We start from the raw sequence: 27,670 nt of genomic DNA on the forward strand, positions 1-27,670 counted from the left end.
CCTTAGCTGCTTTTAGCCTAGTCTGCTTGGAAGAAGCAGAAGACTGCATTACAATGGAAACTTGTAAAGCTTCCCTATATAGGCTCCGACCAAAAAAAAAAAAAAAAAAAAACCCCAATGCAGTTAGAGTTTACAAAGGAATTGACAACTTGCTTTACAATTTTAACATTAGAAGATTAGTAGCCTGTTCTCAACATTCTTAAGTTCAGGGAAATTTTAACATTTGAAGTGAGAGAATGACAGTTGTTTTACTCTATCAGGTCCTTCCCTCACAACAAAAGTCACAGCACTGTGTAAGCTCCCTTGTATGTTTTGTTTTCGTAGGTGGAATATCACTTCCTGTCACCCTACGTATCTCCAAGAGAGTCTCCTTTCCGACATATCTTCTGGGGCTCTGGCTCTCACACTCTGTCAGCTTTACTAGAGCACTTAAAGCTGCGGCAGAAAAATAACGGTGCTTTTAATGAAACACTGTTGAAAAACCAGTTGGCTCTAGCAACTTGGACTATTCAGGGAGCTGCAAATGCCCTCTCTGGTGACATCTGGGACATTGACAATGAATTTTAAATGTGATACCTATAACTTATATAAGAACATCAGGGTAGTGTGGTTCCTAGACTTGTGTTGGTTGTGCTAAATTTTCAGTAGGGCTACAAAACCTAATATTGTTAAAATTCTACCCAATCTTGGTACTAATAGATGTCTTTAGGCAGCAGCTTTTAATACAGGGTAGGTACCTGCACTTCAAGTTAAAGTGACTAACCACTTAAAAAAATGTTCACGATAGAATATTTTCTCTGATTATCTCTAGGGTTTTAAGTGCTTTGTAATGGTAACTGCCTCTTTCCTGTTACAGTTATGAAAAAGTCAGAACCATTTATGTGAACTATTGCTCTAAATCCTAAGTACGTGAACTGGTATCTTTTGAATTGGAGGAGGAAGGTGATATCTGCTGAAGGTGGAAAGTGGTAGCTTAATGTGATTCTCCACCTTCACTGGATGCTATATAGGAGATCCCAGGCTGTAAGGCTTTACTCTCCACATGAGATCTCTGCCTTCTTTAAGGATTTAGCTCGTTTCCACATCTGAAAGTGAAACAGTTCACTTTCAGAAGAGATGGGACTTGTTTTCTTGCCAGTGAGGTCTGAAATAGAGGTCCTTCCGCTGCATAAAAGGAGGCTCAACTGTTTATCACAGGAGTAAGGCCTTAATGTGTTAACCTCAAGATTATGTATGAAAAGAGGAGACCAGAAGCCAAAGACCTAGTATATTTTCTCTTCCTCTGTCCCTTGTCCCATAAACCTTTGTTAGTTTTTTGTTTTCGTTTTTTCCGAGGTATTTTGAAAGAGAACCAAGTTTTAGGTGTTTAATTTCAAACTCAGTTCGTCAGACTTTAAAGAACACACTGCCAAATTTTGGCCAAAGTGTTAATTTTTTGGAAAAGCTTCCTGTCATTTTGGCACTGAGATATTTATTGTTTATTTATCAGTGACAGAGTTCACTATAAATGGTGTTTTTTTTATAGAAGATAATTATCGGAAGCAGTGCCTTCCATAATTATGACAGTTATACTGTCGTTTTTTTTTTAAATAATAGCAGCATCTGCTAATAAAACCCAACAGATACTGGAAGTTTTGCATTTGTGGTCGACACTTACGGGTGTTAGAAAACAACCGCAAGCCAAATAAAATTATAAAGCTAAGTCTTGGAGAAGAATTAAATTTAATTAGTGGTTGCTAATCAAGTTAAATTTCTATTTAGCTAATCAGATAAAAACAGCAGTTCCCCTGAATGCAGTGAATTGTGACCAAGTTATAAATTAATGTCACTTAAAAGCTGTGATCGTACTCATACATGCAAAATTTTACAGCTCAATTTATCCAAGGTGTAACTTCAATTCGAATTTTGCAAAATTTCCAGTACCTTTGTCACAAACCTAACTCACATTATCGGGAGCAGTGTCTTCCATAATGTATAAAGAACAAGGTAGTTTTTGCCTACCACAGTGTCTATATCGGAGACAGTGATCTCCATATGTTACACTAAGGGTGTACGTAATTATCGGGAACAGTGTTTCCCATAATTTTCTTCATGCAATGACGTCTTCAAAGCTTGAAGATCGTTAGTATCTAACATGTATTCCCAGCTCCCTATAATTCTCTTTTAGTTTTAGTTGCAGAAACATGGAGGTCATTAAGCATTTGGTGGATAACTTCAACCACTGTAAAATAAAATTACTTCCTTCAAGAGTCTTTGTTTTTAAACCTAACGTTGTGTTTTGTTATATTTGTGGTTTCCCCAGGTCTTCCGTTTAGCGGGATAGTGGCATACATTTATAATGTTTGCTGTTGTCAAATGAATTTAACTTTATCCCCTTATTTGCATGTTATCTCCTATAAACTTAGTTCATACAAGTTTGAATCCAGAATTGACCTTCTAGCTTAAAGCAGGGGAAACTTATATAGGAGTTTGGGGGGGAGGGAGGAGTGGAGGGTGTGGGGAGATGAAGCTTGCAGAAAGGTATTTGATCATGTCTCCCCAACCATTAGGATTTGGTGGTTATAAGTTAAACATAGATTTGAACAAATAAGTTTGAGGCTACATCAGTTAGGACTTTCTTTTCTACTCAGCCATCATTATAAACCTGATAATCAGCTGTTTGTTCTAAGGCAGTTCAATACTGTCGCCTAAGAAAAACTCCATAGGGTCTCTTCAGGTTCTTAAACTTAGTGTCCTTTATGTAAGTTAAAATAGATGTAGATTAATACGGTCTCACCGATTTGACCATTCACAGTCTATTTTAGTCTTTACGGTGTTTTATCTTGAACTGATATTTAGTGGTAAGTGAAAAGGTCATAGCTGGGATTCCTGGTTTGAGTATCATTCTTTATCGTATTTTAATGAAAGTTCAGTGGCTTCAAGGCATATTATGAACAATGGGCATATATTTTACAACAGTAAATCTCTTCAGAAAACTTTTCTGTAGTTAGGACTAAGTTATTTACAATCAAACAAGCCAGTAGCGGTAAGGGGCTTAATATTCCTGAATGAAATGTGTATCTGACTAGTGACAACCAACTGGTCTTCAGATTTTTTTTGTTTTAGATGTCATGTGCATTTTGAAGGTAAAGCATGTAATGAATGAGCTTTGTCATGATTCACTATTCTAGAACTTGCATGACCTTTATTGTGTTTCCTTTTGAATGTTCTTGAAATTTTAGTTGGCTAAACATGGTTTATTAGACTTGTCAACTTACTGCTCAGCTGTGTCTTCGTAAACAAGTGATATGCCCTTATAATTGTATACAATCTGGTATGTGCAACAATGTGGAGATTCCTTGTCTGATTTAATAAAATGCTTGAACACTGTTGTCATTTTTAATAGCCTTTTTAGATCAGTTTTAGGTTCCCAGGAAAACTGAGCAGAAAGTACAGAGAGGTCCCATATACTCCCTGCCTGCACACTGCTCCCACCCCAGTTTCCCCCACTATTGACATCCTGAGAGCCCCACCCCCAAGAAGTACCTTTGTCACAATCAATGAACCTCACTTGACACATCATTATCGTCCATAGTTGACATTACGATTCACTCTTGGTGGTGTACATCCTATGGGTTTGGACAAATGTATAATGACATTTTTACTATTATGGTATGACACAGAATAATTTTACTGCCCTGAAAATCCTCTGTGCTCTGCCTCTTCATCTTCCCTTCCCAGGAACCCCTGGCAACCCTTGATATTTTTACTGTCTCCATAGTTTTGCCTTTTCCAGAATGTCATACAGTTAGAATCATATAATTCATTCAATCTAGCTTATTCAGATTGGCTTTTTTCACTTAGTAATATGCATTTAAGATTCCTCTGTGTCTTTTCATGGCTTGATAGGTCATTTCTTTTTAGTGCTGGATAATATTCCATTGTCTGGATGTAACAGTTTATTTCTCCATTCACCTACCAAAGAACATCTTTGTTGCTTCCAAATTTTGGCAATTACGAGTAAAGCTACCATAAACGTGTACAGGTTTTTTGTGGACATAAGTTTTAGTTCATTTGGGTAAATACCAAGGAGTGCAATTGCTGGATTATATGGGAAGAGTATCTTTAGTTTTGTAAGAAACTTCCAAACTGTCTTCCAAGGTAACTATACCATTTCGCATTCCCACTAGCAGTGAATGAGAGTTCCTGTTGTTCCATGTCCTTGTCAGCATTTGGTGGAGTCGGTGTTTTGGATTTTGGCCATTCTAGTAGGTGTGTAGTGGTATCTCATTTTAATTTGTATTTCCCTAATGACAAGATGTTTTATATTCTTATTTACCAAGTGTATATCTTTGGTGAAGTGTCTGTTCAGATCTTTTGCTCCTATTTTAAGCAGGTTGTTTGTTTTCTTATTGTTGAGTTTTAAGAATTTCTTTGTATATTTTAGACAACAGTCCTTTATTAGATATGTGTTTTACAAGTATTTTTCCCCAGTTTGTGGTTTGTCTTCTCATTCTCTTGAAAGTGTCTTTTGCAGAGCAGAATTTTTTAATTTTAAAGAAGTCCAGCTTATCACTTATTTCTTTCATGGATCACCAAACCCATCTAGGTTTTTCCCTGTGTCATCTTCTAGGAGTTTTAGTTTTCCATTTAACATTTAGGTCTGAGCTATTTTCAGGTAATTTTTCTAAAGGGTATATGGTTCATTTTTTTTGCATGTGGTTGTCCAATTGGTCATTGGTTTTCAGTAAGAATACTCTAGCAGATCACATCATTTGCAAATATTTTCTCCCATTCTGTAGGTTGTCTTTTTGTTTTGGATTAATTTCCAAAATATACAAACAGCTCATACAGCTCAGTATCAAAAAAACAACCCAATAAAGAAATGGGCAGAAGATCTAAATAGATGTTTCTCCAAAGAAGACATTCAGATGGCCAAAAGGCACATGAAAAGATGCTCAACATCACTAATTATTAGAGAAATGCCAATCAAAATGACAATGAGGTACCACCTCACACCAGTCAGAATGGCCATCAAAAAAATCTATAAATAATAAATGCTGGAGAGGGTGTGGAGAAAAGGGAATCCTCCTACACTGTTGGTGGGAATGTAAATTGGTGCAGCTACTATGGAAAACAGTATGGAGGTTCATTAGAAAACTAAAAATAGAGCTACCACATGACCCAGCAATCCCACTCCTGGGCATATATCTGGAGGAAACCATAATTCGAAAAGATATGTGTACCCCAATGTTCATAGCCAGCACTATCTACAATAGCTGAGACAGAAGCAACCTAAATGCCCATGGACAGATGAATGGATAAAGAAGATGTGGTATATATATACAGTGGAATACTACTCAGTCATACAAAAGAATGAAATAACGCCATTTGCAGCAACATGGATGGACCTAGAGATTATCATGGTAAGTGAAGTAAGCTAGACAGAGAAAGACAAATATCATATATCACTTGTATGTGGAATCTAAAAAATCCCAAAAAACAAAAGATACAAATGAGCCTATGTACAAAACATAAACAGACCCACAGACATGGAAAACAAACTTATGGTTAACAAAGGGGAAAGGGGGGAGGGAAAAGGATAAATTAGGAGTTTGGGATTAACATAAACACAATACTATGTATAAAATAGATAACCAACAAGGACCTACTGTATAGCACAGGGAACTATGCTCAATATTTTATAATAACTTATAAGGAAAAAGAATCTGAAAAAGAATATATATAAAAACTGAATCACTGCTGTACACCTGAAGCTAACAACATTGTAAATCAACTATACTTCAATTAAAAAAAAAGAAAACTCTAGCAGGACCTATTTTGTCTCCCCTCCCCCTCCAAAATAGGTGAGTTACCTATCTAATTTTAATTTTTAGCCACATTAAAAACCTAAAAAGAAACATGAAATTTTAGTATATTTGAAATCAATATATTCAAAATGCTATTATTTTAACAGGTACACATTAAAAATTATTGCCAAGACATTTTATATTCCTTTTTCCATACTAAGTCTTCAAAATCCATTGTGCTTATCACATCACAATTTGGGCTACCCCTATTTCGAGTGCTCAATAGCTAATGGTTAGTGGACACTGCTGCTCTATAGTAAAAGGCATAATTGGTAAGGGTTTTATTTTACAGGCTTTCTACTAAGCAATTACCAAAAAAACCATTATACAACTGAATCTCGTAGCTACAAGTGCCAGCCAGAATTCTTCAGTACGCTTGCAGGAATTGCAGCCACTAGAATTGGGAAGCCTTTTAATTGCCTCACCTATGTCCAAGCTTTCCCCTGTCAGAATTAGTAGCCACGTGCACAGCCTGGAAAAAAGACAATAGATGACTGTATTCTAAGGAAAATGTGCCTTGTGAAAGGTGATGGGCCAGGAGGCAGCCCTAAACAAATATTTGAAGAGACATATGGTTGGTTATCTGCAACATATACCTTCGCTTGGAATTGAACACATCAAATACCGTTATCTTCCTTGTAGCTATCAATGGGCTTACCTTCTTAGGTGCTTGAGTAAAGCCTTTGTAGTTGGCTACATCTGTCCTTCAAACTACCTAATGTTTAATCCATCCCAGATTGATTACTTTGACTAGTTGTTAATGCCTTTTTTGAAAAATGTTTACATACTAATGGTCAAAGTGCAGAAGGGTCTGTATTGAAAAGTTTTTCCTCTTGGCCCCCACAATTTCTCCCTCTAAATATCCACAATCACCAATTTCTTGCGTCTGCTTTCAAAGTAGTCTATGCATAAGTGAGAGTAGCCGTGAAACCTTCATGAAAGGAGTTTTGGTTCCAGTATCACAATGTAAGCCCCTATAACCCATCCCTCCACTGCTTACGATGATAAACTCTGAGTAAAATAGAAAAAAAAGAAAGGAAAAGAAACCCACCTGATGACTTAAAAAGTAAACACAGGCAAACAGACTGGATGGGAGTAAAGCTGGGAGAAGTGACCTTAAAAAAAAAAACGTGAGTTGGTAAGGACAAAAACAGAGGACAAACAAAAAACTAATAAAATATGCCAAGGTCCAACTATATCAATAATTACATCAGTGACACGTTAACATTCTAATCAAAAAGTTCACTTAAATGCTGCCTACGAGAAACACTTTAAAAACACAGATAAGTTGAAAGTTAAAGGATGGAAAACAAAGAACATGTAAATTAGCATAATAAGACTAGAATGGCTATATAAACACCAGATAAAAATAGACTTTAAGACAAAGATTATCATAGATAAAAATAGGAACATTTCATGATAAACAGGACAATTCATTGGGAAGATAGTACAATTATAAATATGTATGTAGGATGCCTGATAGCCTTAAATACATGAATTAAAAGTTTATAGCATTGTGGGGAGAAACATAATTCTGCCATAGTAGATTTAACACCCACTTCTTAGAAGTCATTAGAACAATTAGACAAATCAGGACAAAGATCTGAACCACTTTATCAGCCACCTCAATCTAACTGATGTTTATAGGACACTACATCCAACAAGTGCAAAATACTATTTTTTTTGAGGTATGCATGGTAAATTCAAGATAGACCATATGCTGGGCTCTACAAGGCTCAGATTAAAAAGTATTGAAATTATACATGGTGTGTTCTCTGATCACAAAGGAATTAAATTAAAAATTTAAAATCAGTAACAACATATCCAGAAACCCCCAAAACCTCAGGAAATTAAACAGCACAGTTGTAAATAATTTATTCATCAAAAAGATGAAGTCACAAGGGAAATTAGAAAATATTTTAAATTTAATGATAATTACAACATAAAATTGTGGATGCAGGTAAAGCAGTGCTTGGAGATGCACTGCTCATTACAGAAGCCACTGGATACATGTGACTAAATTTAAATTAATACAAAAGTTCAATTCTTCAGACACACTGGCCACATATCAAGTGCTCAATAGTTACATATGGCTAGTGGCTACTGTACTGGACAGCAGAAAACAGAATACTTCCATCACTGCAGAAAGTGCTATTGAATAGTCATGGCTTAGAGGGAAGCTTATAGTTTTAAATAATTATATTAGAAAAACATCTAAAATCAATGACCTAAGTTTCCATCTTAATAAGTTAGAGAAAGAAAAGCAAAGTAAGCTCACATGAAATAGAAGAAAGGAAATACAATAAAGAACAAAAATCAATGACATGAAAATCATACAATAGATAAAATTAACAAAGCCAAAATCTGATTCTTTGGAATGAAAAATGAAATAGAAAAACCCCTAGCTAGAGCAATGAAGAAAAAAAAATGATGGAAAACAATTACCAATATCAAGAATGAAAAAGGTTATCACTACAGATCCTATGACATTAAAGGATAGTAAAGGTATATCACGGACAATTTTATGCCAACAAATTAGACCACTTATGTGAAGTAGACAAATGTACTAACAAATTTAATTATCAAAATTAATACAAGAAAAAATCAGGAAATCTGAATGGCCCTCTAGCAAATAAACAGAATTTATCGTAACTTTCCATAAAGAAAACTCTAGACTCAGTTTCACTGGTGAAGTCTATCAGACATTCAAGGAAGGACTATCACTAACCTTACACAAACTTTTTCAGAAAATAGAGGCAGAGGAAACTATTGATGTCAGTATAACATACCAAAACCTGACAAAGACATTACAAAAACAAAATTTACAGACCAATATTATCATGAATGTAGATGCAAAAACTCTTAACAAAAGACTAGCAAATTGAATCCAACAATATATAAAAGGATAATATATTATGACCATGTAGGGTTTATTCTAGGAATGCAAGGTTAATAATAGTAATAATTGTTAACAATAGTAATCATTACACCCAGGTATTTCATGCCTATGTATACACCCAAGAGAAATAAAAACACAAGTCCACACAAAAATTTATAAGTGATTGTTCATAGAAGCATTATTCATAATAGTTAAAAATTGAAAACAACCCAAATGTCCATTACCTGATGAATGAATAAACAAAATGTGGTATAAGCCTACAATGTGATATTATTTGGCAATAAAAAGAAATGGAATGATGTCAGGGAAGGAAGCCATTTCTCCACCTAAACAACTACTGAGCTGGCAAGAACTGTCTAAAGCAACTATTTTGGAATTCTGGAGTCTAGTTAAATACTTGCAGTGTTCAGGGTAGAGCTTGATGAAGAGACTGGTAAATCAGTAAATTCTTGGGAATGTTGGTCTTTCATATAGTGGCTACCATTCCTCCACTACCATTCTCTGAAGCGGGGAGCAGAAAGGAGAGGTGGTGGCCCATATTCCTGGTGCAGCTTCCTGGACAATAAGAAACTTGTCCTCCAAATATTAGGATTGTGTGTTTTGATTGATAATTGCTGCTTTTGATCACTGAGGGGCCAGCACAAAGGTTGGCCATTGTTTCAACCCCCATGAACTAAAGTGGTTTACAGGGGATTAGAGACAGTATTTCCCTTTGGGAGCCAGACATTTGAGGAAATATTTGTCAGCTTACTGGCCTACTGTAGGGATATCAGACAGAAACTTCAGTGACCACACAAAACAAGGAATACACACTTTGCAAAAATCGTTTGGAGAAGTCACAACGATGGCTCCAGCCCTCAACTAGCAAGATTTACCAATTCCTGAGGAGAGGGAGAATTAGATTTCAGAGTTAAAACAACATAATGCTCAATATATCTGGTTCTCAATAAAAGAGTTACAGGAAACAGAAACAGGAAAGTATAGCCCGATCATGGGGGGAAAAAGATTTCGACAGAAACCATCCCTGAGGAAGCCCAGACACTGGAATTATTAAAGATATTTAAGACAGTTGACTTAACATGCTCAATGAGCTAAAGGAAGCCATGGGCAAAGAAGTAAAGGAAATCAGGAAAACTATGTAGAACAAATGAAAATATCAGTAAAAACATAGAAATTATAAAAAGGACCAAATAAATGCTGGAGCTTAAAAGTGAAATAACAGAAATGAGAAACTCACTAGAGTTATTCAACAGCAAATTTGAGCAGACAGAAGAAAGTATTAGTGAACTTAAAGATAAAGCAATTGGAATTATCCAGTCTGAAGAGCAGAAAGAAAAAAGAATGAAGAGGAGAGCAGCCAAGATGGGAAAGTAGAAAGATCTGAGGCTCACCTCCTCTCACAAGCACACCAAAATCACAACTATCTGCAGAACAACCATCAGTGAAAAAGACTGGAAACTACAAGAAAAGACCTTCTACAACTAAAGACATAAAGAAGCAACCACAATGAGATGGGTAGAAAGAGCAGACTTGCAATATAATCAAATTTCATATGCCCTAGGTGGGTGGCCCACAAATTAGAAAATAAATACACTGCAGAGGTCCTCCCACAGGAGTGAGAGTTCTGACCTCCACATCAGGCTCCCCAGCCCAGGGGTCCAGCACAAAGAAGACAAGCCCCCAGAGCACTTGGCTTTAAGGCCACAGGGTTAATTACAGGAGCCCCATCAGACTGGGGAAAATAGAGATTTCACTCTTAAAGGGCACACATAAAATCTCATGTGCACCAGGACACATGGCAAAAAGAGGAATTTGATAGGAGCCTGGGCCAGACTTACCTGCTGGTCTTAGAGAGCCTCCTGGAGAGGTGGCGGGGGTTGTGGGGAGATGGCTGAAACTCACCCTGGGGACATGGACACTGGCTGCATGCAGACATTTTGGGGGGCATTCAGCTGCATGAGCACTGCTACTGGTGGCTGCTGGCCCCACCCAACAGCCTGTAGGTGCCAGTGCTAGGACACCTCAGGCCAAACAACTAACTGGGCAGGGAGACAGCCCCACCCATCAGCAAACAGAATTCCTAAAGACTTCCTGAGCCCACAGCCACCTCTAGATACGCCTCTAGACATGGCCCTGCCCACCAGAGTGCCAAGACCCAGCTCCACCTACCAGTGGGCAGGCGCCAGAAGCAAGAAAACTATGATCCTGTACCCTGCAGACCACCACCAGCAGGTCAGACCCTACCCTGGGACCAGCTGGGCCGTGGCCCTGCCCACTAGCAGGCCAATGTAACCTGTGGGACACCCTGGCCCCCATACCCAACAGTGTCAAGAACCCATCTGCCCCAAATGATCTGAAACAAGCTCTGGGATCCCTGGGCCCTGCTGCCAGACTCCAGGAACCAGCTCTGCCTGCCAGTAGCACAGCATTAACCCCAGGACCTGGCTTCACCTGCCAGTGGGTGGGCAACAGACCCAGCGTCTTCAGGATCCTGACACTGCCCACCAGTGAGCTACCACTAGCCCTGGCGCCCCCTAGGCTTCTACCAATAGCCACCTTGTGACCAAGCCCTGCTCAACAGCAGCCAGCAGCATCCACACACGGAAGGGTCAGGCAACCAACGAGACTAGGGGCCAAAAAGCCTACCACACCGCCCCAGAGTCAGCCCACCACAGCAGAAGAACCCCTGCAGCCCTCTTAGGGGGGACTCCCTAAAGCATAGAGCTTAGGCGATGAGAGGGGAGTGCACCGCTGGGATGCATATGACGTCACTTGCATACGAAGGTCACTTTTCCAAGGTCGAGAAATTTAACTAACATACCACATACATAAAAATACAGATAGCAACTTAGACAAAATGAGGTGGCAGAGGAGTATGTTCCAGATGAAGGAACAAAATAAAACCCAAGAAGAACTAAGTGAAGTAGAGATAGGCAATCTCCCTGAGAAACAGTTCAGAGCAATGATTCTAAAGATGATCAAAGCATTCAGGAGAAGAATGGATGCACAGAGTGAGAAGTTATGTTTTTAACAAAGAGTTAGAAAATATAAAGAAAAACCAAACAAAGATGAAGAATACAAAAACTGAAATGAAAAATACACAAGGAGGAATCAATAGTAGATTAAATGATACAGAGGAACAGATCAGTGAGCTGGAAGACAGAGTAGTGGATATCACTGCTGCTGAACAGAAAAAAGAAAAAAGAATTTAAAAAATGAGGACAGCTTGAGACTTCTGGAACAACATCAAATGCACTAGTATTCGTATTATAGGAATCCCAGGAGAAGAGAGCCTGAGGGCTGAGAAAATATAATATTTGAAGAGATAATAGATGAGAACTTCCTTAACATGGTAAAGGAAGCAGTCACCCAAGTCCAGGAAGTGCATAGAGTCCCATACAGGATTAACCAAAAGACATGTTGTAATAAAAATGATAAAAATTAAAGATAGAGAATATTAAAAGCAGCAAGGGAAAAGCAACAAATAACATACAAGGGAACTCCCATAAGGCTATCAGCTGATTTTTCTGCAGAAATTCTGCAGACCAGAAGGAAGTGGCACAATATGTTTAAAGTGATGAAAAGGAAGAAACTACAACCAAGAATCCTCTACCCAGGGAGGCTCTCATTCAGATTTGATGGAGAAATCAAAAGCTTTACAGACAAGCAAAAGCTAAAAGAATTCCAAACCAGCATTACAATAAATGATAAAGGAACTTCTCTAGGTGAAAAAGAAAAGGCCACAACTAGAAACAAGAAAATTATGAAATGAAAGAGCTCATCAGTAAGAGAAAACATACAGTAAAGACAAGAATTAATCCACACACAAAGCTAGTACGGAGGTTAAAAACAAAAGTAGCAAAATCATCTGTATCTGCACTAAGTAGTTAAGGGTTAAACAAAACAATTAGATGTAAAACATGATATCAAAAACAGTAGTTGTGAGAGGAGAGAGTACAAATGGAAGGTATCTAAAATGTATTTGAAATTAAGGGATCAACAACTTAAAACACGTATGTGTATATATGTGTGTGTGTGTGTGTGTGTATATACACACACACACATATATATATATATTGCTATATAAAAATCTCACAGTAACCACAAATCAAAAATCTATAACAGATATACACAAAAAAAGAAAAAGGAATCTAAACACAAAGCTAAAGATAGCCATCAAATCACAAAAGAAGAGAACAAAAGAAGAAAGGGGAAAAAAGATCTACAAAAACAAATCCAAAACAATTAACAAAATGTCAACAGGAACACACATATCAATAATTACTTTAAATGTAAACGGACTAAATGCTCCAGCCAAAAGACATAAACTGGCTGAATGGATACAAAAACAAGACCCATGTATATGTTGCCTACAAGAGACTCACTTCAGAACTAGAGACACATACAGACTGAAAGTGAGGGGATGAAAAAAAGGTATTCAATGCAAATGGAAATCAAAAGAAAGCTGGAGTAGCAATACTTATACCAGACAAAGTAGACTTTAAAATAAAGACTGTTACAAGAGACAAAGAAGGACACTACATAATGATCAAGAGATCAATCCAAGAAGATATAACAATTGTAAATATATATGCCCCCAACATAGGAGCACCTCAATATATAAGGCAAATGTTAACTCAATATAGTAAGGGACTTTAACAGCCCACTTACATCAATGAATAGATCGTCCAGACACAAAAATCAGTAAAGAAACACAGGCTTAAATAAGACATTAGACCAAAAGGGATTTCATTGATATTTATAGAACATTCCATCTGAAAGCAGAATACACATTCTTTTCAAGTGCACATGGAACATTCTCCAGGATAGATCACATGCTGGGCCATAAGGCAAGCCTCAGTAAATTTAAGAAAATTGAAATCATATCAAGCACCATTTCTGACCATGCTACGAGATTAGAAATCAACTACAAGAAAAAAACTGTAAAGGCTAAACAATATGTTACTAAACAGCCAACAGATCACTGAAGAAATCAAAGAGGAAAGCAAAATATGCCTAGAGACAAATGAAAATGAAAACATGACAATCCAAAGCCTTTGGGACACAGCAAAAGCAGTTCTAAGAGGTAAGTTTATAGTGATACAAGCTTACCTCAGGAAACAAGAAAAATCTCAAATAAACAACCTAACCTTACACCTAAAGCAACTAAAAAAGAAGAACAAACAAAACACAAACTTAGTAGAAGGAAAGAAATCATAAAGATCGGAGCAGAAATAAGTGAAATAGAGATGAAGAAAACCATAGAAAAAATCAATGAAACTAAAAGTTGGGTCTTTGAAAAAATAAACAAAATTGGGAATTCCCTGCTTGTCCAGTGGTCAGGACTGGGCGCTTTCACTGCCGAGGCCTGGGTTCAGTCCCTGGTCGGGGAGCTAAGATCCCACAAGCCATGCAGTGCTGCCAAAAAAAAAAGAAAAGATAAAATTGATAAACCTTTAGCCAGACTCATCAAGAAAAATACAGAGAGAGCCCAAATCAATAAAATTAGAAATGAGAAAGAAGTTACAACTGATGCCACAGAAATACAAAGAACCATAAGAGCCTACTACAGGCAACTACATGCCAATAAAATGGACAACCTAAAAGAAATGGACAACTTCTTAGAAAGGTGCAATCTTCCAAGATTGAACCAGGAAGAAATACAAAAAATGAACAGACCAATCACAAGTCCTGGAATTGAATTTGTGATTAAAAAACTTCCCAACATACAAAAGTCCAGGACCAGACAGCTTCACAGGTAAAATCTATCAAACATTTAGAGAAGAGTTAACACCTATCCTTCTGAAATTATTCCAAAAAATTGCAGAAGAAAGAACACTCCCAAACTCATTCTGAGGCCACCATCACCCTGATACCAAAACCCAACAAGGATACCACAAAAATAGAAAGTTACAGGCCAATAACACAGATGAACATAGACGCAAAAATCCTTGACAAAATACTAGGAAACTGAATCAAACAATACATGAAAAGGATCATACACCATGATCAAGTGGGATTTAACCCAGGTTTGTAAGGATTCTTCAATACCCACAAATCAATCAGTGTGATACCACACAGCAAATTGAAGAATAAAAACCAAATGATCATTTTAATCAATGCAGAAAAACTTCTGATAGAATTCAACTTCCATTTATGATAAAAACTCTTCAGAAAGTGGGCAGAGAGGAAACATACCTCAACATAATAAAAGTCATATATGACAAACCCACAGCTAACATCATACTCAACGGTGAACAATTCTTCTAAGATCAGGAACAAGACAAGGATGTCCACTCTTGCCACTTTTATTCAACATAGTCTTGGAAGTTCTAGCCACAGCAATTTGAGAAGAAAAAGAAATAAAAGGGATCCAAATTGGAAAAGAAGTAAAACTGTCACCATTTGCAGATGACATGACGCTCCACATATAAAATCCTAAAGATGCTACCAGAAAACAACCAGAGCTCAATGAATTCAGTAAAGTTGCAGGATACAAAATTAATATACAGAAATCTGTTGCATTTCTATACACTTATAACAAGGGATCAGAAAGGGAAATTATAGGAAACAATCCCATTTACCACCACATCAGAAAGACTAAAATACCTAGGAATAAACCTACCTAAGGAGACAAAAGACCTGTTCTCTGAAAAACTATAAGATGCTAATGAAAGAAATCAAAGATGACACAAACAGATGGAAAGATATACCATGTTTCTGGATTGGAAGAATCAGTATTGTCAGATGACTATACTACCAAAGTAATTTACAGACTCAATGCAATCCCTATCAAATTACCAATAGCATTTTTCACAGAATTAGAACAAAAAATTTTACAATTTGTATGGCAACACAAAAGACCCCAAATAACCAAAGCAATCTTGAGAAAGAAAAAGGGAGCTGGAGGAATCAGGTTCCCAGCCTTCAGACTATACTACAAAGCTACAGTAATCAAAACAGTATGGTACTGGCACAAAAACAGAAATATAGCTCAACGGAACAGGATGGGAATTCCAGAGATAAACCCACGCACCTATGTTCACCTAAGCTATGACAAAGGAGGCAAGAATATACAATGGAGAAAAGACAGTCTCTTCAATAAGTGGTGCTGGGAAAACTGGACAGCTACATGTAAAAGAATAAAACTAGAACATTCTCTAACACCATACACACAAGTAAACTCAAAATGGACTAAAGACCTAAATGTAAGACTGGATACTATAAAACTCTTAGAGGACAGCATAGGCAGAACACTCTCTGACATACTGCAGCAATATCTTTTTGGATCCACCTCCTAGAGTAATGAAATTAAAAACAAAAATAAATGGGACCTAATTAAACTTAAAAGCTTTTGCACAGCAAAGGAAACCATAAACAAAATGAAAAGACAACCCATAGAATAGGAGAAAATATTTGCAAATGAAGCAATCAACGAGGGATTAATCTCCAAAATATACAAACAGCTCATGCAGTTCAATATCAAAAAATACAAACAACCCAATCAAAAAATGGGACGATCTAAATAGACATTTCTCCAAAGAAGACATATAGATGGCCAAGAGGCACATGAAAAGATGTTCAACGTCACTAATTATTAGAGAAACGCAAATGAAAAGTACAATGAGGGGACTTCCCTGGTGGTGCAAAGGTTAACAATCTGCCTGCCAAGACAGGGGACACGGGTTCGATCCCTGGTCTGGGAAGATCCCACATGCTATGGAGCAACTAAGCCCATGCGCCACAATTACTGAAGCCCATGCACCTAGAGCCCGTGATGTGCAACAAGAGAAGCCACTGTAATGAGAAACCCGCGCGCCACAACAAAGAGTAGCCTCTGCAACTAGAGAAAGCCCGTGTGCAGCAACAAAGACCCAACGTAGCCAAAAATAAATAAATAAAATAAAAATTTTAAAACAGTTCATTGAGGTATCACCTCACACTAGTCAGAATAGCCATCATCAAAATGTCTACAAACAATAAATGCTGGAGAGGGTGTGAAGAAAAAGGAACCCTCCTACACTGTTCATGGGACTGTAAACTGGTACAACCATTACAGAGAACAGTATGGAGGTTCCTGAAAAAACTAAAAATAGAAGTACCATATGATCCAGCAATTCCTCTCCTGGGCATAAATCCAGAGAAAACCATAATTCGAAAAGATACACACACCCCAATGTTCATACCAGCACTATTTACAACTGCCAAGACATGGAAACAACCTAAATGTCCATTGACAGAGGAATGGATAAGGAAGATGTGGTACATGTATATAATGGACTATTACTCAGCCATTAAAAAAGAAAGAAATAATGTCATCTGCAGCAACATGGATGGACCTGGAGATCATCATACCAAGTGAAGTAAGTCAGACAGAGAAAGACAAATATCATGTGATATCAATCATATGTGGAATCTAAAAAAATTTGATACAAATGAACTTATTTACAAAACAGAAACAGACTTACAGACTTCAAAAACAAAAAGTGAGGAGAAGAGATAAATCGGGAGTTTGGGATTAACACATACACACTATTATATATAAAATAATCAACAAGGACCTACTGCACAGCACAGGAAACTCTATTCAATAGTCTGTAATAACCTATATGAGAAAAGAATCTGAAAAAGAATGGATATATGTATATGTATAACTGAATCACTTTGCTGTACACCTGAAATTAGCAGATTGTAAATCAACTATACTCTAATATAAAATAAAAATTAAATTAAAAGAAACCCAAGTGCCATGTGGGAAAAGATTGATACACTGATTTCATACAAATTGTAGCATTGCAAAAAAAAAAAACATAGCATAAACCAAATCATAAGATAATTGACAAACTAATAAAAAATGTTTTCTCCATACATAAAAGGCTTCCTTAATGCCTAAAGGGCTCCTATAACACCTTTCTGATGTAGCATAATTCCTGTGGCCCCTTCTCTTTTCTGTATTTTTTGCCCTGTTTCCTGCTCCTCTCCCTGCTGAAAATGTCTATCCTATGTAAGTGCTCACACCAAGGACCAGGAACCTCATCAGCTCAAAGTGTGTTTGACTACTATCCACACAGGCTACCAGTGTTTAGGAAAAAACTATGTGCGAGTGCATTCATGCATGTATGAACTGGAAGGTAAGGAGGCCTGATGGCCTAACCTGTTCCCATGCTAGAACTCAGCCCCAGCCTTCCTTGATATCCAGCTATTCCCCTCAACTAATTCCATAAGGTGCTTTCTCATCACCCCCAACCAAGCATATAGAGACTGGCCCATATATAATTTCTATACGTAAATCATCAGAACTCACTAAGATATTCTTACTCCCTTCTGTTTTTGCAGCTCAGCTTTGGCATGGTATATATGTATTTGCTAGAGGGAAAGTTGGGAAAAAGAATTAGTAGAGTAGGAGCCCTGAATTTGTATCTGGGTCATGGAGATTCTAATCCAATTCAATCACCATCCTTAAATCGCTGGACGTCCTTGGGTAATCTGCTGTACATCTCAAGACCTCCGTTTCCTCACTTCTAAATGAGGGGGTTAGGCCTGCTGTTCTCTAAGATCCTTTCTAGCTCAAACAAAAAATCCCTCTCCCACTGAGAATGTATGTTTCCTCCCTCAAACCCAGATTTGATTCTATCCTCTTAGGGTACCTTTACAATCCTTTCTTACCCATCCCAATAGCTCAGATGTGCTACCGATGAGATTGTTAATCTGTCCTTATCTTATAGACATTCTTCAGGCACTTATGCAGGTGCCCTGGATCTCCCCAACTAGTGTTTCCCATTGGTTTAACCACCTGATCACCTCCTTTGGGGCTGTTGATATTGAGGTGTCTTGGACCCACGTTCTCCCTAACGGCACTAAGGTGGTAGCTGAGAGGAAGTGAGTCTGGGGAGGAGGAGGCAGACTGGAGCCCTGCAGTGTCTGGGGTCTGCACAGAGTGCCGAAGGAGGGGATGTGGAAAGAGGCGGCCAAGGACCTGAGTCTGGTTCCTGGGCAAATGAGAGAGCCAGGGGAGTCGAGGAGAGAGGGCTGGATTTGAGAGTCTGGGTTCTGTTGCCACTTCCTCAGATTGGCATGACCAAAAGGAAGTGTCTGGTAGTCACCAATGAACATTGTGGTTCAAGAGGGCAGCCACAGATGCAGGGAGCTCTATCCTGTGGGCCTAATTAGCTCAGATGTGTGTGTGTTTGCAGGTGGGGGTGGCAATGAGTGGAAATTAGCTGACCAAGCTGCAGAGGTGGCCAAAAAAGCAGCAGGTATGAGCTTCCCTGGGATGGTCATCACTGGAGCAGAAAGAGGAAGAACAGTCAGCTAAGGATTGTGCTGTATCTACACTACGAATGGGGAGATTTAAACAAAGATGGAGAGAGGAACAGCAGGGAGGTCCAAAAGTGAAAAAATACCTCAGTAGCCCTGAGTGTTCCTCATTTCTAAACTTAGCACAGTGAGTTCCAAGGAAAGCCAGATCTGGGGGATGTAAAGAAGGAGTAGGTGAAGAATAAAAGGAGCCAGTCCTTTCTTTGTTTAGTCTTGCTTCCCCCAACCAGCAGTTTCTTGATTATGCATATGGATCATGTCTTCTTTGATTGTGCCTGACATTGGCTTGGGTACGTGACAGATCAAGACTACATTCCATCAGAAAGGGAGATAAAGAATTAATATTGTTAAAATGGCCATACTGCCCAAAGCAATCTACAGATTTAATGTGATCCCTATCAAATTACCTATGACATTTTTCACAGAACTAGAACAAATAATCCTAAAATTTATATGAAACCATGAAAGACCTAGAATTGTCAAAGCAATAAAGCAGGAGGCATGATCCTCCCAGACTTCAGACAATACTACAAAGCTACAGTAATCCAAATGGCATGGTTTTGACACAGAAACAGACATATGGACCAATGGAACAGAATAGAGAGCCCAGAAATAAACACACCTATGGTCAACTAATCTTCAACAAAGGAGGAAAGAATATACAATGGAGAAAAGACGGTCTTCAAGTGTTGCTGGGAATGCTGGACAGCCATATATAAATCAATGAAATTAGAACACTCCCTCACACCATACACAAAAATAAACTCAAAATGGCTTAAAGACTTAAGTATAAGACATGATACCATAAAACTCCTAGAAGAGAACATAGGCAATACATTCTCTGACATAAATCGTAGCAATGTTTTCTTAGGTCAATCTCCCAAAGTAATAGAAATAAAACGAAAAATAAACAAATGGGACCTAACCAAACTTATAAGCTTTTGCACAGCAAAGGAAACCATGAACAAAATGAAAAGACAACCTACAGAATGTGAGAAAATACTTACAAATGATGCAACCAACAAGGGCTTAATTTCCAAAATATACAAACAGCTCATACAACTCAATAACAAAAAACCAAACAACCCAAACAAAAAAATGGGCAGAAGACCTAAACAGACATTTATCCAAAGAAGACATACAGATGGCCAAAAGGCACATGAAAAGAGGCTTGACATTGCTAATTATCAGAGAAATGCAAATCAAAACTACAATGAGCTATCACTTTACACCAGTCAGAATGGTCATCATTAAAAAGTCTACAAACAATAAATAAATGCTGGAGAGGGTGTGGAGAAAAGGGAACCCTCCTACACTTTTGGTAGGAATGTAAATTGGTGCAGCAACTATGGAGAACAGTGTCAAGTTTAGTTTTCCTTAAAAAAGGAAACTAAACAGTTTTAGTTTTCCTTAAAAAACTGAAAAAAGAACTACCTTATTATCCAGCAATCCCACTCCTGGGCATATATCCAGAAAAGACAGAAACTCTAATTCGATAAGATACTTGCACCCCAATGTTCATAGCAGCACTATTTACAATAGCCAAGACATGGAAGCAACCTAAATGTCTATTGACAGATGAATGGATAAAGAAGATGTGGTGTGTATATACAATGGAATATTACTCAGCCATTAAAAAGAATGAAATAATGCCATTTGCAGCAACATGGATGGACCTGGAGATCATCACACTAAGTGGGGTAAGTCAGACAGAGAAAGACAAATACCATATGATATCACTTATATGTGGAATCTAAAGAAAATGATACAAATGAACTTATTTACCAAACAGAAACAGACTCATAGATGTAGAAAGCCAACTTATGGTTACCAAAGGGGAAAGGGGAGGGGGAGGGATAAATTAGGAGTTTGGAACTAGCAGATACAAACTACTATATATAAAATAGATACAAACTACTATATATAAAATACATGAACAACAAGGACCTACTGTATAGCCAAAGGAACTATATTCAATATCTTGTAATAAACTATAATGGAAAAGAATATGAAAAAGAATATATATATGTATAGCTGAATCACTTTGCTGTACACCAGAAACTAACACAGCATTGTAAATCAACTAAACTTCAATCTAAAGAAATAAATTTTCTGAGGCAAAAACAACCAAAAGAACCCAGATGAATGGATAAAGAAGCTGTAATACACACACACACACACACACACACACACACACACACACACACACACGCAATGGAATACTACTCAGCCATAAAAGAGAACAAAATTTTGCCATGTGCAGCAACACGGATGGACTTGGAGGGCATTATGCTAAGTGGCATAAATCAGACAGAGAAAGACAAATACTGTATGCTATCACTTATATGTGGAATCTAAAAAATACAAAAAACTAATGAATAAAACAAAAAAGCAGACTTGCAGATATAGAGAATAAACTAATACCAGTGAGGGGGAGGGTGTAGGGGTGGGGGAATGGGAGGTACAAACTACTGGGTGTAAGATAGGTTCAACGGTGTATTGTACAACATGGGGAATACAACCAATATTTTGTAGTAACTGTAAATATAAAGTAACCTTTAAAAACTGTATTAAAAGTTTAAAAAATAAATAAATAAAAGAGTACCTGGACACAGTAGTCTGTTGGTTACCAACTTCAACTCTAGGTGTCCACCAGAGGGCGTCAGAACCCAGGACTATGGCACTTCATCCTGAATAGCCCATGTTGATCCAGGGCTTGTAATCTCTGGACTCATCTGGCTCATTCTCTAGCAGGGCAGAGGGGGCAGGGTGTGGGAGCAGCTGGCAGCACCTCCTCCCACTGCCCTAGTAAGGTTTTGAAAATGTTTGAACTGCCTGGGGGCATGTGAGCCCAGCCCCTGGAGCAGCTCTGGGGAGCTCTGACTTGCTTGATAAGGTGAAGGCACAGGTCTGTTCTTGGTCCTGGGAGGATGTGACCTGGGTTAGCAGGTAGCCCCACGCCAAAGAATTCCTTCAGAAATCCCTCCCTTCACCTCCACTAAGGGGCAAATGGTCCATTGCTGACTAAGAAATCTCTTGCCCTTTGTCATACTGGATCGTTTGCTCAGACACCGGACCTGACCCCACACCTCACTTCCCTCCCACCTCAGCTCAGGCACTGGGGGTGCTCCAGGGAACCAGCACCCACTGTTTCTGGTTGCACACTGGAATCGCCAGGGGAGCTTTTAAAACCTATGGATGTGAGCCCCACCCCAGAGATTGCAACTGAATTGTTCTGGGGTGGGACCTGGGCAGCAGTGTTTTGAAAAGCCTCCCGTGTGATTCTTATGTACAGCATTATTGAGAATCTCTGGGTTCAAGGCCTTGCTAACCAAGTGTAGGAGCTTGACAGGAATGTAGTATCGCAGCATCCCCTTCCCAGCTTGCTGAATCAGAACCTGCCTTTCAACCAGATGCCTGGGTCATTCAGTGGCACACTGCAGTTTGAGAAGCACTGGTCTAGTCAGCATACTATTCTACTTCGTCCATGCTCATTCCCCGGACCTGAACCACAGCCTCCACAGCTTTCTCAAGTTGGAGCACTGGCCTTCAGAAGTCTTTGCCTCTGATCTGCAGAAAGAAACACACTTTATATCAAGATGTAGAGCACACCTGTGTATATATAATGAAACCATACCTTTACTATTGTTACCAAACCAAACTTCAGTCCATTCACTCGGGCACAGTAAAGCCAATCTGCTGACACCGGATTGTGGTGAAGGAAAGCGCAGCGTTTATTGCAGGGCACCAAGCAAGGAGTCCAGGCTGCTAGTACTCCAAAGACCCAACTCCCTGATGGCTTTCAGGGAAAGGTTTTTAAAGACAGGGTGAGAGAAAAGGGTGGATGATCAGCTCGTGGACATTCTTCTGATTGGTTGTTGGTGAGTAATTGGGAATCAACATCATCAACCTCCTGATTCCAACTGGTCTGGGGTCTACGTGCGAAGTGGGGGTTTTAGTAGCTGTCAAACAGCTCAAAGGATATGATCCAGTATATTATCTATAACCCTTGAGGAGGAACTAACAGTCCTTGACTTTGTTTAATGACTAAACTATTATTATTCTGTCTTGCTTGGCTGTTTTCCTTTCTTTCTGCATTTTCTTACTTCTCTGATTACATTTATTCTTTGGAAGTTGGGGAAGGCCTAGGAGGCTAAAGTTTTTCTACAGACAAGAGGGAGGCAGAGGACTTGGTGGGGGGTAGGGTCTGTCCTGGGAAGGCCCCATAGGGTCCTGCTTGGTTACACTATCTGTGATGCAATCTCACCCATTCAATAGACATTGCTGGCACCTACTGTATACTTGGCATTGTCCTAGGTGCCTGTGCCAGTCTTATCCCCAGACAAAACTTCCTGTTATTGTGGAGTTTATGTTGGTGGGCGGAGGCCAGGGAGGGTTGTCAGAAAGTTAAAAGTAAATCATAAATATGAAGGACATGCTTGAATATTATAGTTTCTTTTACAACTTACATTTGGGGGGACTTCCGGATCCTGATTATGGTGTTTCTTGATCTCGGTCCTGGGTGTATTCACTTTGTAAAATGCCCAAGTCTTTGCACTTCTCTGGATGCATGTTATACTTCAATGAAAAGTTCAGAAAATTATATTCTGATATTTTCTATTACTGTCCTCTTTCATTAAAAAAAAAAAAAAAGCCAGGGCTTCTCTGGTGGCGCAGTAGCTGAGAGTCCGCCTGCCAATGCAGGGGACATGGGATCGTGCCCCGGTCTGGGAAGATCCCACATGCCGCAGAGTCGCTAGGCCCGTGAGCCATGGCCGCTGAGCCTGCGCGTCCGGAGCCTGTGCTCCGCAGTGGAAGGGGCCACAGCAGTGACAGGCCCGTGTACCGCAAAAAAAAAAAAAAAAAAAAAAAAAGCCAGTTAAGGGACTTCCCTGGTGGCGCAGTGATAAAGAATCCACCTGCTAATGCAGGGGACATGGGTTAAAGCCCAGTCTGGGAAGATCCCACATGCCGCGGAGCAACTAAGCCCATGTGCCACAACTACTGAGCCTGTGCTCTAGAGCCCACAAGCCCATGTGCCACAACTACTGAAGCCCACGTGCCTAGAGCCCATGCTCTGCAACAAGAGAAGCCACCGCAAAGAGAAGCCCATTCACTGCAACTAGAGAAAGCCCGCATGCAGCAATGAAGACCCAACACAGCAAAAAAAAAGCCAGTTAAAACTCACTAAATTCAGTGCACCTCCAGCTAATAGTTTGCAAGAGTAGTTTAAAAAACATTGCTCTATTTTAAAAAACAAAACAGAACCCAAAAAACCTTCAGCCCAACCACTCCGCAGCATCAACACTCTTGGCCGAGCACCTGCTTGCAGGTGCCTTCATCACCCGCTGCAGCCTTCCTTGCCCTCCTGCTTACCCCAAACATGCAACCATTTCACAGTGGACATTCTTCAAGGCACCGCCACAAGCCTCCCTCAAGCAGCTTGGGCTGCCTCTGCTTAGAACTAGACCTGACAAGCCCTTCCCCCTGCAGAATCACTCTCCTGTGGGCAGCTCTTTTCAAGTTTCAGATCTGGGAAGAGACTGGCACAGGCACATTGGAGGGTTGAGGTTATCCCCCCAGCCTCCTAAATCTCCTAAGCCTTGTGTTTCTAGCCTGTGTCTCATTTCCTCCATTGTGCTGTCAGTCCCCTTGGGAGAGAGCAGTCTCCTCAGCTACCAGTACCAGAGTCAAACACAATGAAGAGAAGGAGACATGCTCCAAGACAACTTCCATCACAGTCCCAGTGCTCAATGTGGTGGTGGGGACAGTCCAGGAGCTGAGATGGCAGGATGGGGGAAGGGAGCAGGAGACCTCTTTTCTGTGAGCCTGAAGCTCCAGATAACCCTGCACTAGGGATGTTGGAGGCATGGGTCTGGCTCTTGAGAGCAACTGGAAGGGAGACGGGAGAATGGGGAGCTGGGCTTCCCTAAGAGAATCACCCAGCAGAACAATCCAGCATGTAGGTGCTTTGACCCTTTGCCTTGTTTGATTTAGAGCTTGATTTACCAGCAGAGAAACTTGCTCCAAATCAGCTGTTTGCATCTACTGATCCCCAAAATCTGGTCAGACTGATGCCAAAAATCTCAGCTCTCTGTGCACCAATGCCAAACAGAAATACAGAGTTTTGGAGGAACAAGAAAAATGGCTTTAATCTTTGTCTGGCAAAGGGGAAAACACAGCAGGCTAGCACCTCAAGAACTGTACCCCCCCTTCCCGGGGAATCAGACAAGATCTTATAGGTGGGGCTCACAGTCCAGGGTATATGATAAGGATCAAAATTGTGAAGGTCTTGCATTCTTCTTGCATTATTTCAAAACAGTCACAGCTGGTGTCAGGCAGCTGGGTAACTGGGTCCAGCAGCCCAGTACTTGAGCCTGTTTGTCTCTGGTTTATCTTTTTTTCTGAAATGCAAAAGGCTACAAGGGGTGATTTGTTATAAGGGAGTGCAGGGTAGTAGGGCATGATGTAATTTACATAGAGTTAGGGGGTATTACCATGCAGGATGTAATTCACATAGTGTCAGGGAGTAATAGGTTAGCTTTGTGAAGGACAAATCTAGTTACAGACACTACAGATTAGCAACAGTTAAAATAAAGCTAGGAGTGATTAACCCTTTCCATCCCATTTGTTTCTTCTCTAGCCTGTTCACTGTTCCCTTTACTTTCCTTGTTCTCAGGAGAGGAACAACTTCATTTCTATTTTTGTTGCAACAAATTCCCCAGTGCTAGTTCATTCCGTCCATATTAATGGAGGAAGGGAAATGGGCGTCATTCTTGTCTGGCTGAGGACAAAACTTCAGTTTTGCTCCACTTGACAATCACCAGCTGTCCAGCCCAGGGGCCCATCTACTACTTTAAAACCTGATGCTTCCCAAAGCTCCTGGGTATGGTGTTGCTTCGTTGCCCCTTATTGGTTCAGAGCAGACTTGGGAGTCAGAAAAGTGGATTTGAATTCTGGCTTCACTACTACCAGCTGTTACTTAATCGTGTAGAGCCTCAGTTCTATCACCTGTGGAGTTTTGCCTGCCCTAGACCCTGTCTCGGCCCAGGTGGGGTGCATTCAACTTCCTGCTCAGTGGCCCTGGCTGCATGGTGAAGGGCAACCCCCTTACAGACACTGTTATCGAATGATTTAGTAGAAAGTTGCCCTGCTCACCTCACAGGGAAAGACGCCATGACCCAAATCCACCCAGTCCAGCCCCCCCATAGCTGTCTAGAACCCGCGCCCTTCTCATTGTCCTACTGTCCTCAGGCCAGAGCCCTTGGGCCCAATGCTGGAAAATAAGAGTGCAGGAGTCACCCTTACACAGTTCTCTGATGTCTGATCCCTGGGACAATTCTGTCTGGAGTTGTTTTATTATTAAACGCATCTTATAGATGAGTTACAGTCAGAAACGGCCAACTTGCCCTAGCTTTTGGGTTCTAAGCTTGGCAGCCCAAGGCCGCCTCCAGCTGTGCTAGGATCTGGGTCTGCAGGTTGCACTATCACTGGGAGAAGGAGCTCTGAATTTTCTCCTCCTTTCGGGGTACAGACCCAAGAGGGAGCAGTGCAAGAGGGAGGAAGACTCCCTTTGCCTGGGACTCTTTCTGCTTGTATTCCCAGCAGGAAGTGTCACAGGCCTGAGCCCGGCTCTCCCTTGGCCCCAGGGTAAAGGTGGAGGCAGCCCAGGTTCATAGGTCTCTGGGCTGTTGCTGAAAGATTAGGACTAGAGTCCCTCTCTGCAGTCAAACACTCACTGGATTGGGACCTTGGAAACTTTCCGGTCCAATCTCCTCTTCATTTTAGAAACGAAGCAACTGAGGCCAGAGGTAAGTGTTTTTTTTACACTCATAAGTCAGGAGCAGCTGAACTGCTACTTAGAATTCGAGACTCCTACTTCAGCGCTCCTCCATTGGGCCCTGTTGACTACACCGTCTCAGTAGGCACTCCCTACCTTCTGGTTCACCTCTTCTCCCTCTGGCTCCACAGGAAGGCGCAAGCGGGGCTTCTGGTGGGAGGAAGAAGGGGGAGCAGTAGGGGCTCTGAAGGAAGGAGAAGTAAGTGGGACATGGCCCCTTAAGGCCCCGCCCGGCCCCCAACCCGGCCAGGCTCCGCCCCCCTCGGGCAGCGCAGGCGCAGGCTGGCTCCAGGAACCCCCGGCGGGAGGGCGGGCGCTCTTGGTTCTCGGGCCGGGGCGTGGGGCCGCAGCACCTGCGGGGGCCTGCGCAGGGCGCGGCGCCCGGCGGGCGGACGTCGACGCCCAGGAGCGAGGGCTGGGAGCCGGGACCGGGACGTGTGGGCGGAGCGGGAGGGGACGCGACCCCGCAGCCCCCTCCCCCGGGGGACGGGGCGGAAGGAACCGGGTAGGGGGGTGTGAGCGGGCGGCGAGGGCAGCACCATCTGGAGGGGCGGGACCGCGCGGCCTCTGGTGGGCAGGAGAGTGCGTTGGGCAGTGCCGGCTGGGGGCCCTAGGCCGGGAGCGCAGGAGGAGCGCGGCGGGCTCTGCCCAGCGCTGCAGGAGCAGCATCCGCAGCGGATCGGGGTTCTCAGCTGGGGCCCGCAGCAGCTCCGCGGGCTGAAGCTCGGCGTGGAGGAGCAGGGGGGCGTGGGTCCGGCCGTGCAG

General features: G+C 40.7%; 1 protein-coding gene and 1 long non-coding RNA gene across 7 annotated transcripts in view; one reads left to right on the top strand and one right to left on the bottom strand.

Moving 5' to 3' along the window:
- TFRC (transferrin receptor) overlaps positions 1 to 1,593 on the top strand; it is a 58,849-nt gene extending 57,256 nt beyond the window's left edge. For all 3 annotated transcript variants that reach the window (XM_079921849.1, XM_079921848.1, XM_079921850.1), the window contains one exon: positions 325 to 1,593. In XM_079921849.1, the coding sequence (XP_079777975.1) occupies positions 325 to 567 (243 nt within the window). In that variant the 3' untranslated portion in view covers positions 568 to 1,593. The remainder of the gene's footprint in view (positions 1 to 324) is intronic.
- Positions 1 to 27,322, bottom strand: part of LOC307186577 — a 44,163-nt gene extending 16,841 nt beyond the window's left edge. For 2 of the 4 annotated variants that reach the window (XR_013828410.1, XR_013828412.1), the window contains exons 1-5: positions 27,002 to 27,322; positions 23,535 to 23,643; positions 21,671 to 22,635; positions 6,901 to 6,964; positions 3,526 to 3,608 (exon numbers count right to left, since the gene is read on the bottom strand). This is a non-coding gene — a long non-coding RNA (uncharacterized lncRNA). Of the gene's footprint in view, positions 1 to 3,525; positions 3,609 to 6,900; positions 6,965 to 21,670; positions 22,865 to 23,534; positions 23,644 to 27,001 lie in introns of all 4 variants that reach the window. The other 2 variants (XR_013828413.1, XR_013828411.1) reach the window with 2 other exon arrangements.
- Positions 27,323 to 27,670: the final 348 nt, after the last annotated feature.

This window comes from Stenella coeruleoalba (assembly GCF_951394435.1).
Source record: "Stenella coeruleoalba genome assembly, chromosome: 5".
Taxonomy (NCBI): domain Eukaryota; kingdom Metazoa; phylum Chordata; class Mammalia; order Artiodactyla; family Delphinidae; genus Stenella; species Stenella coeruleoalba.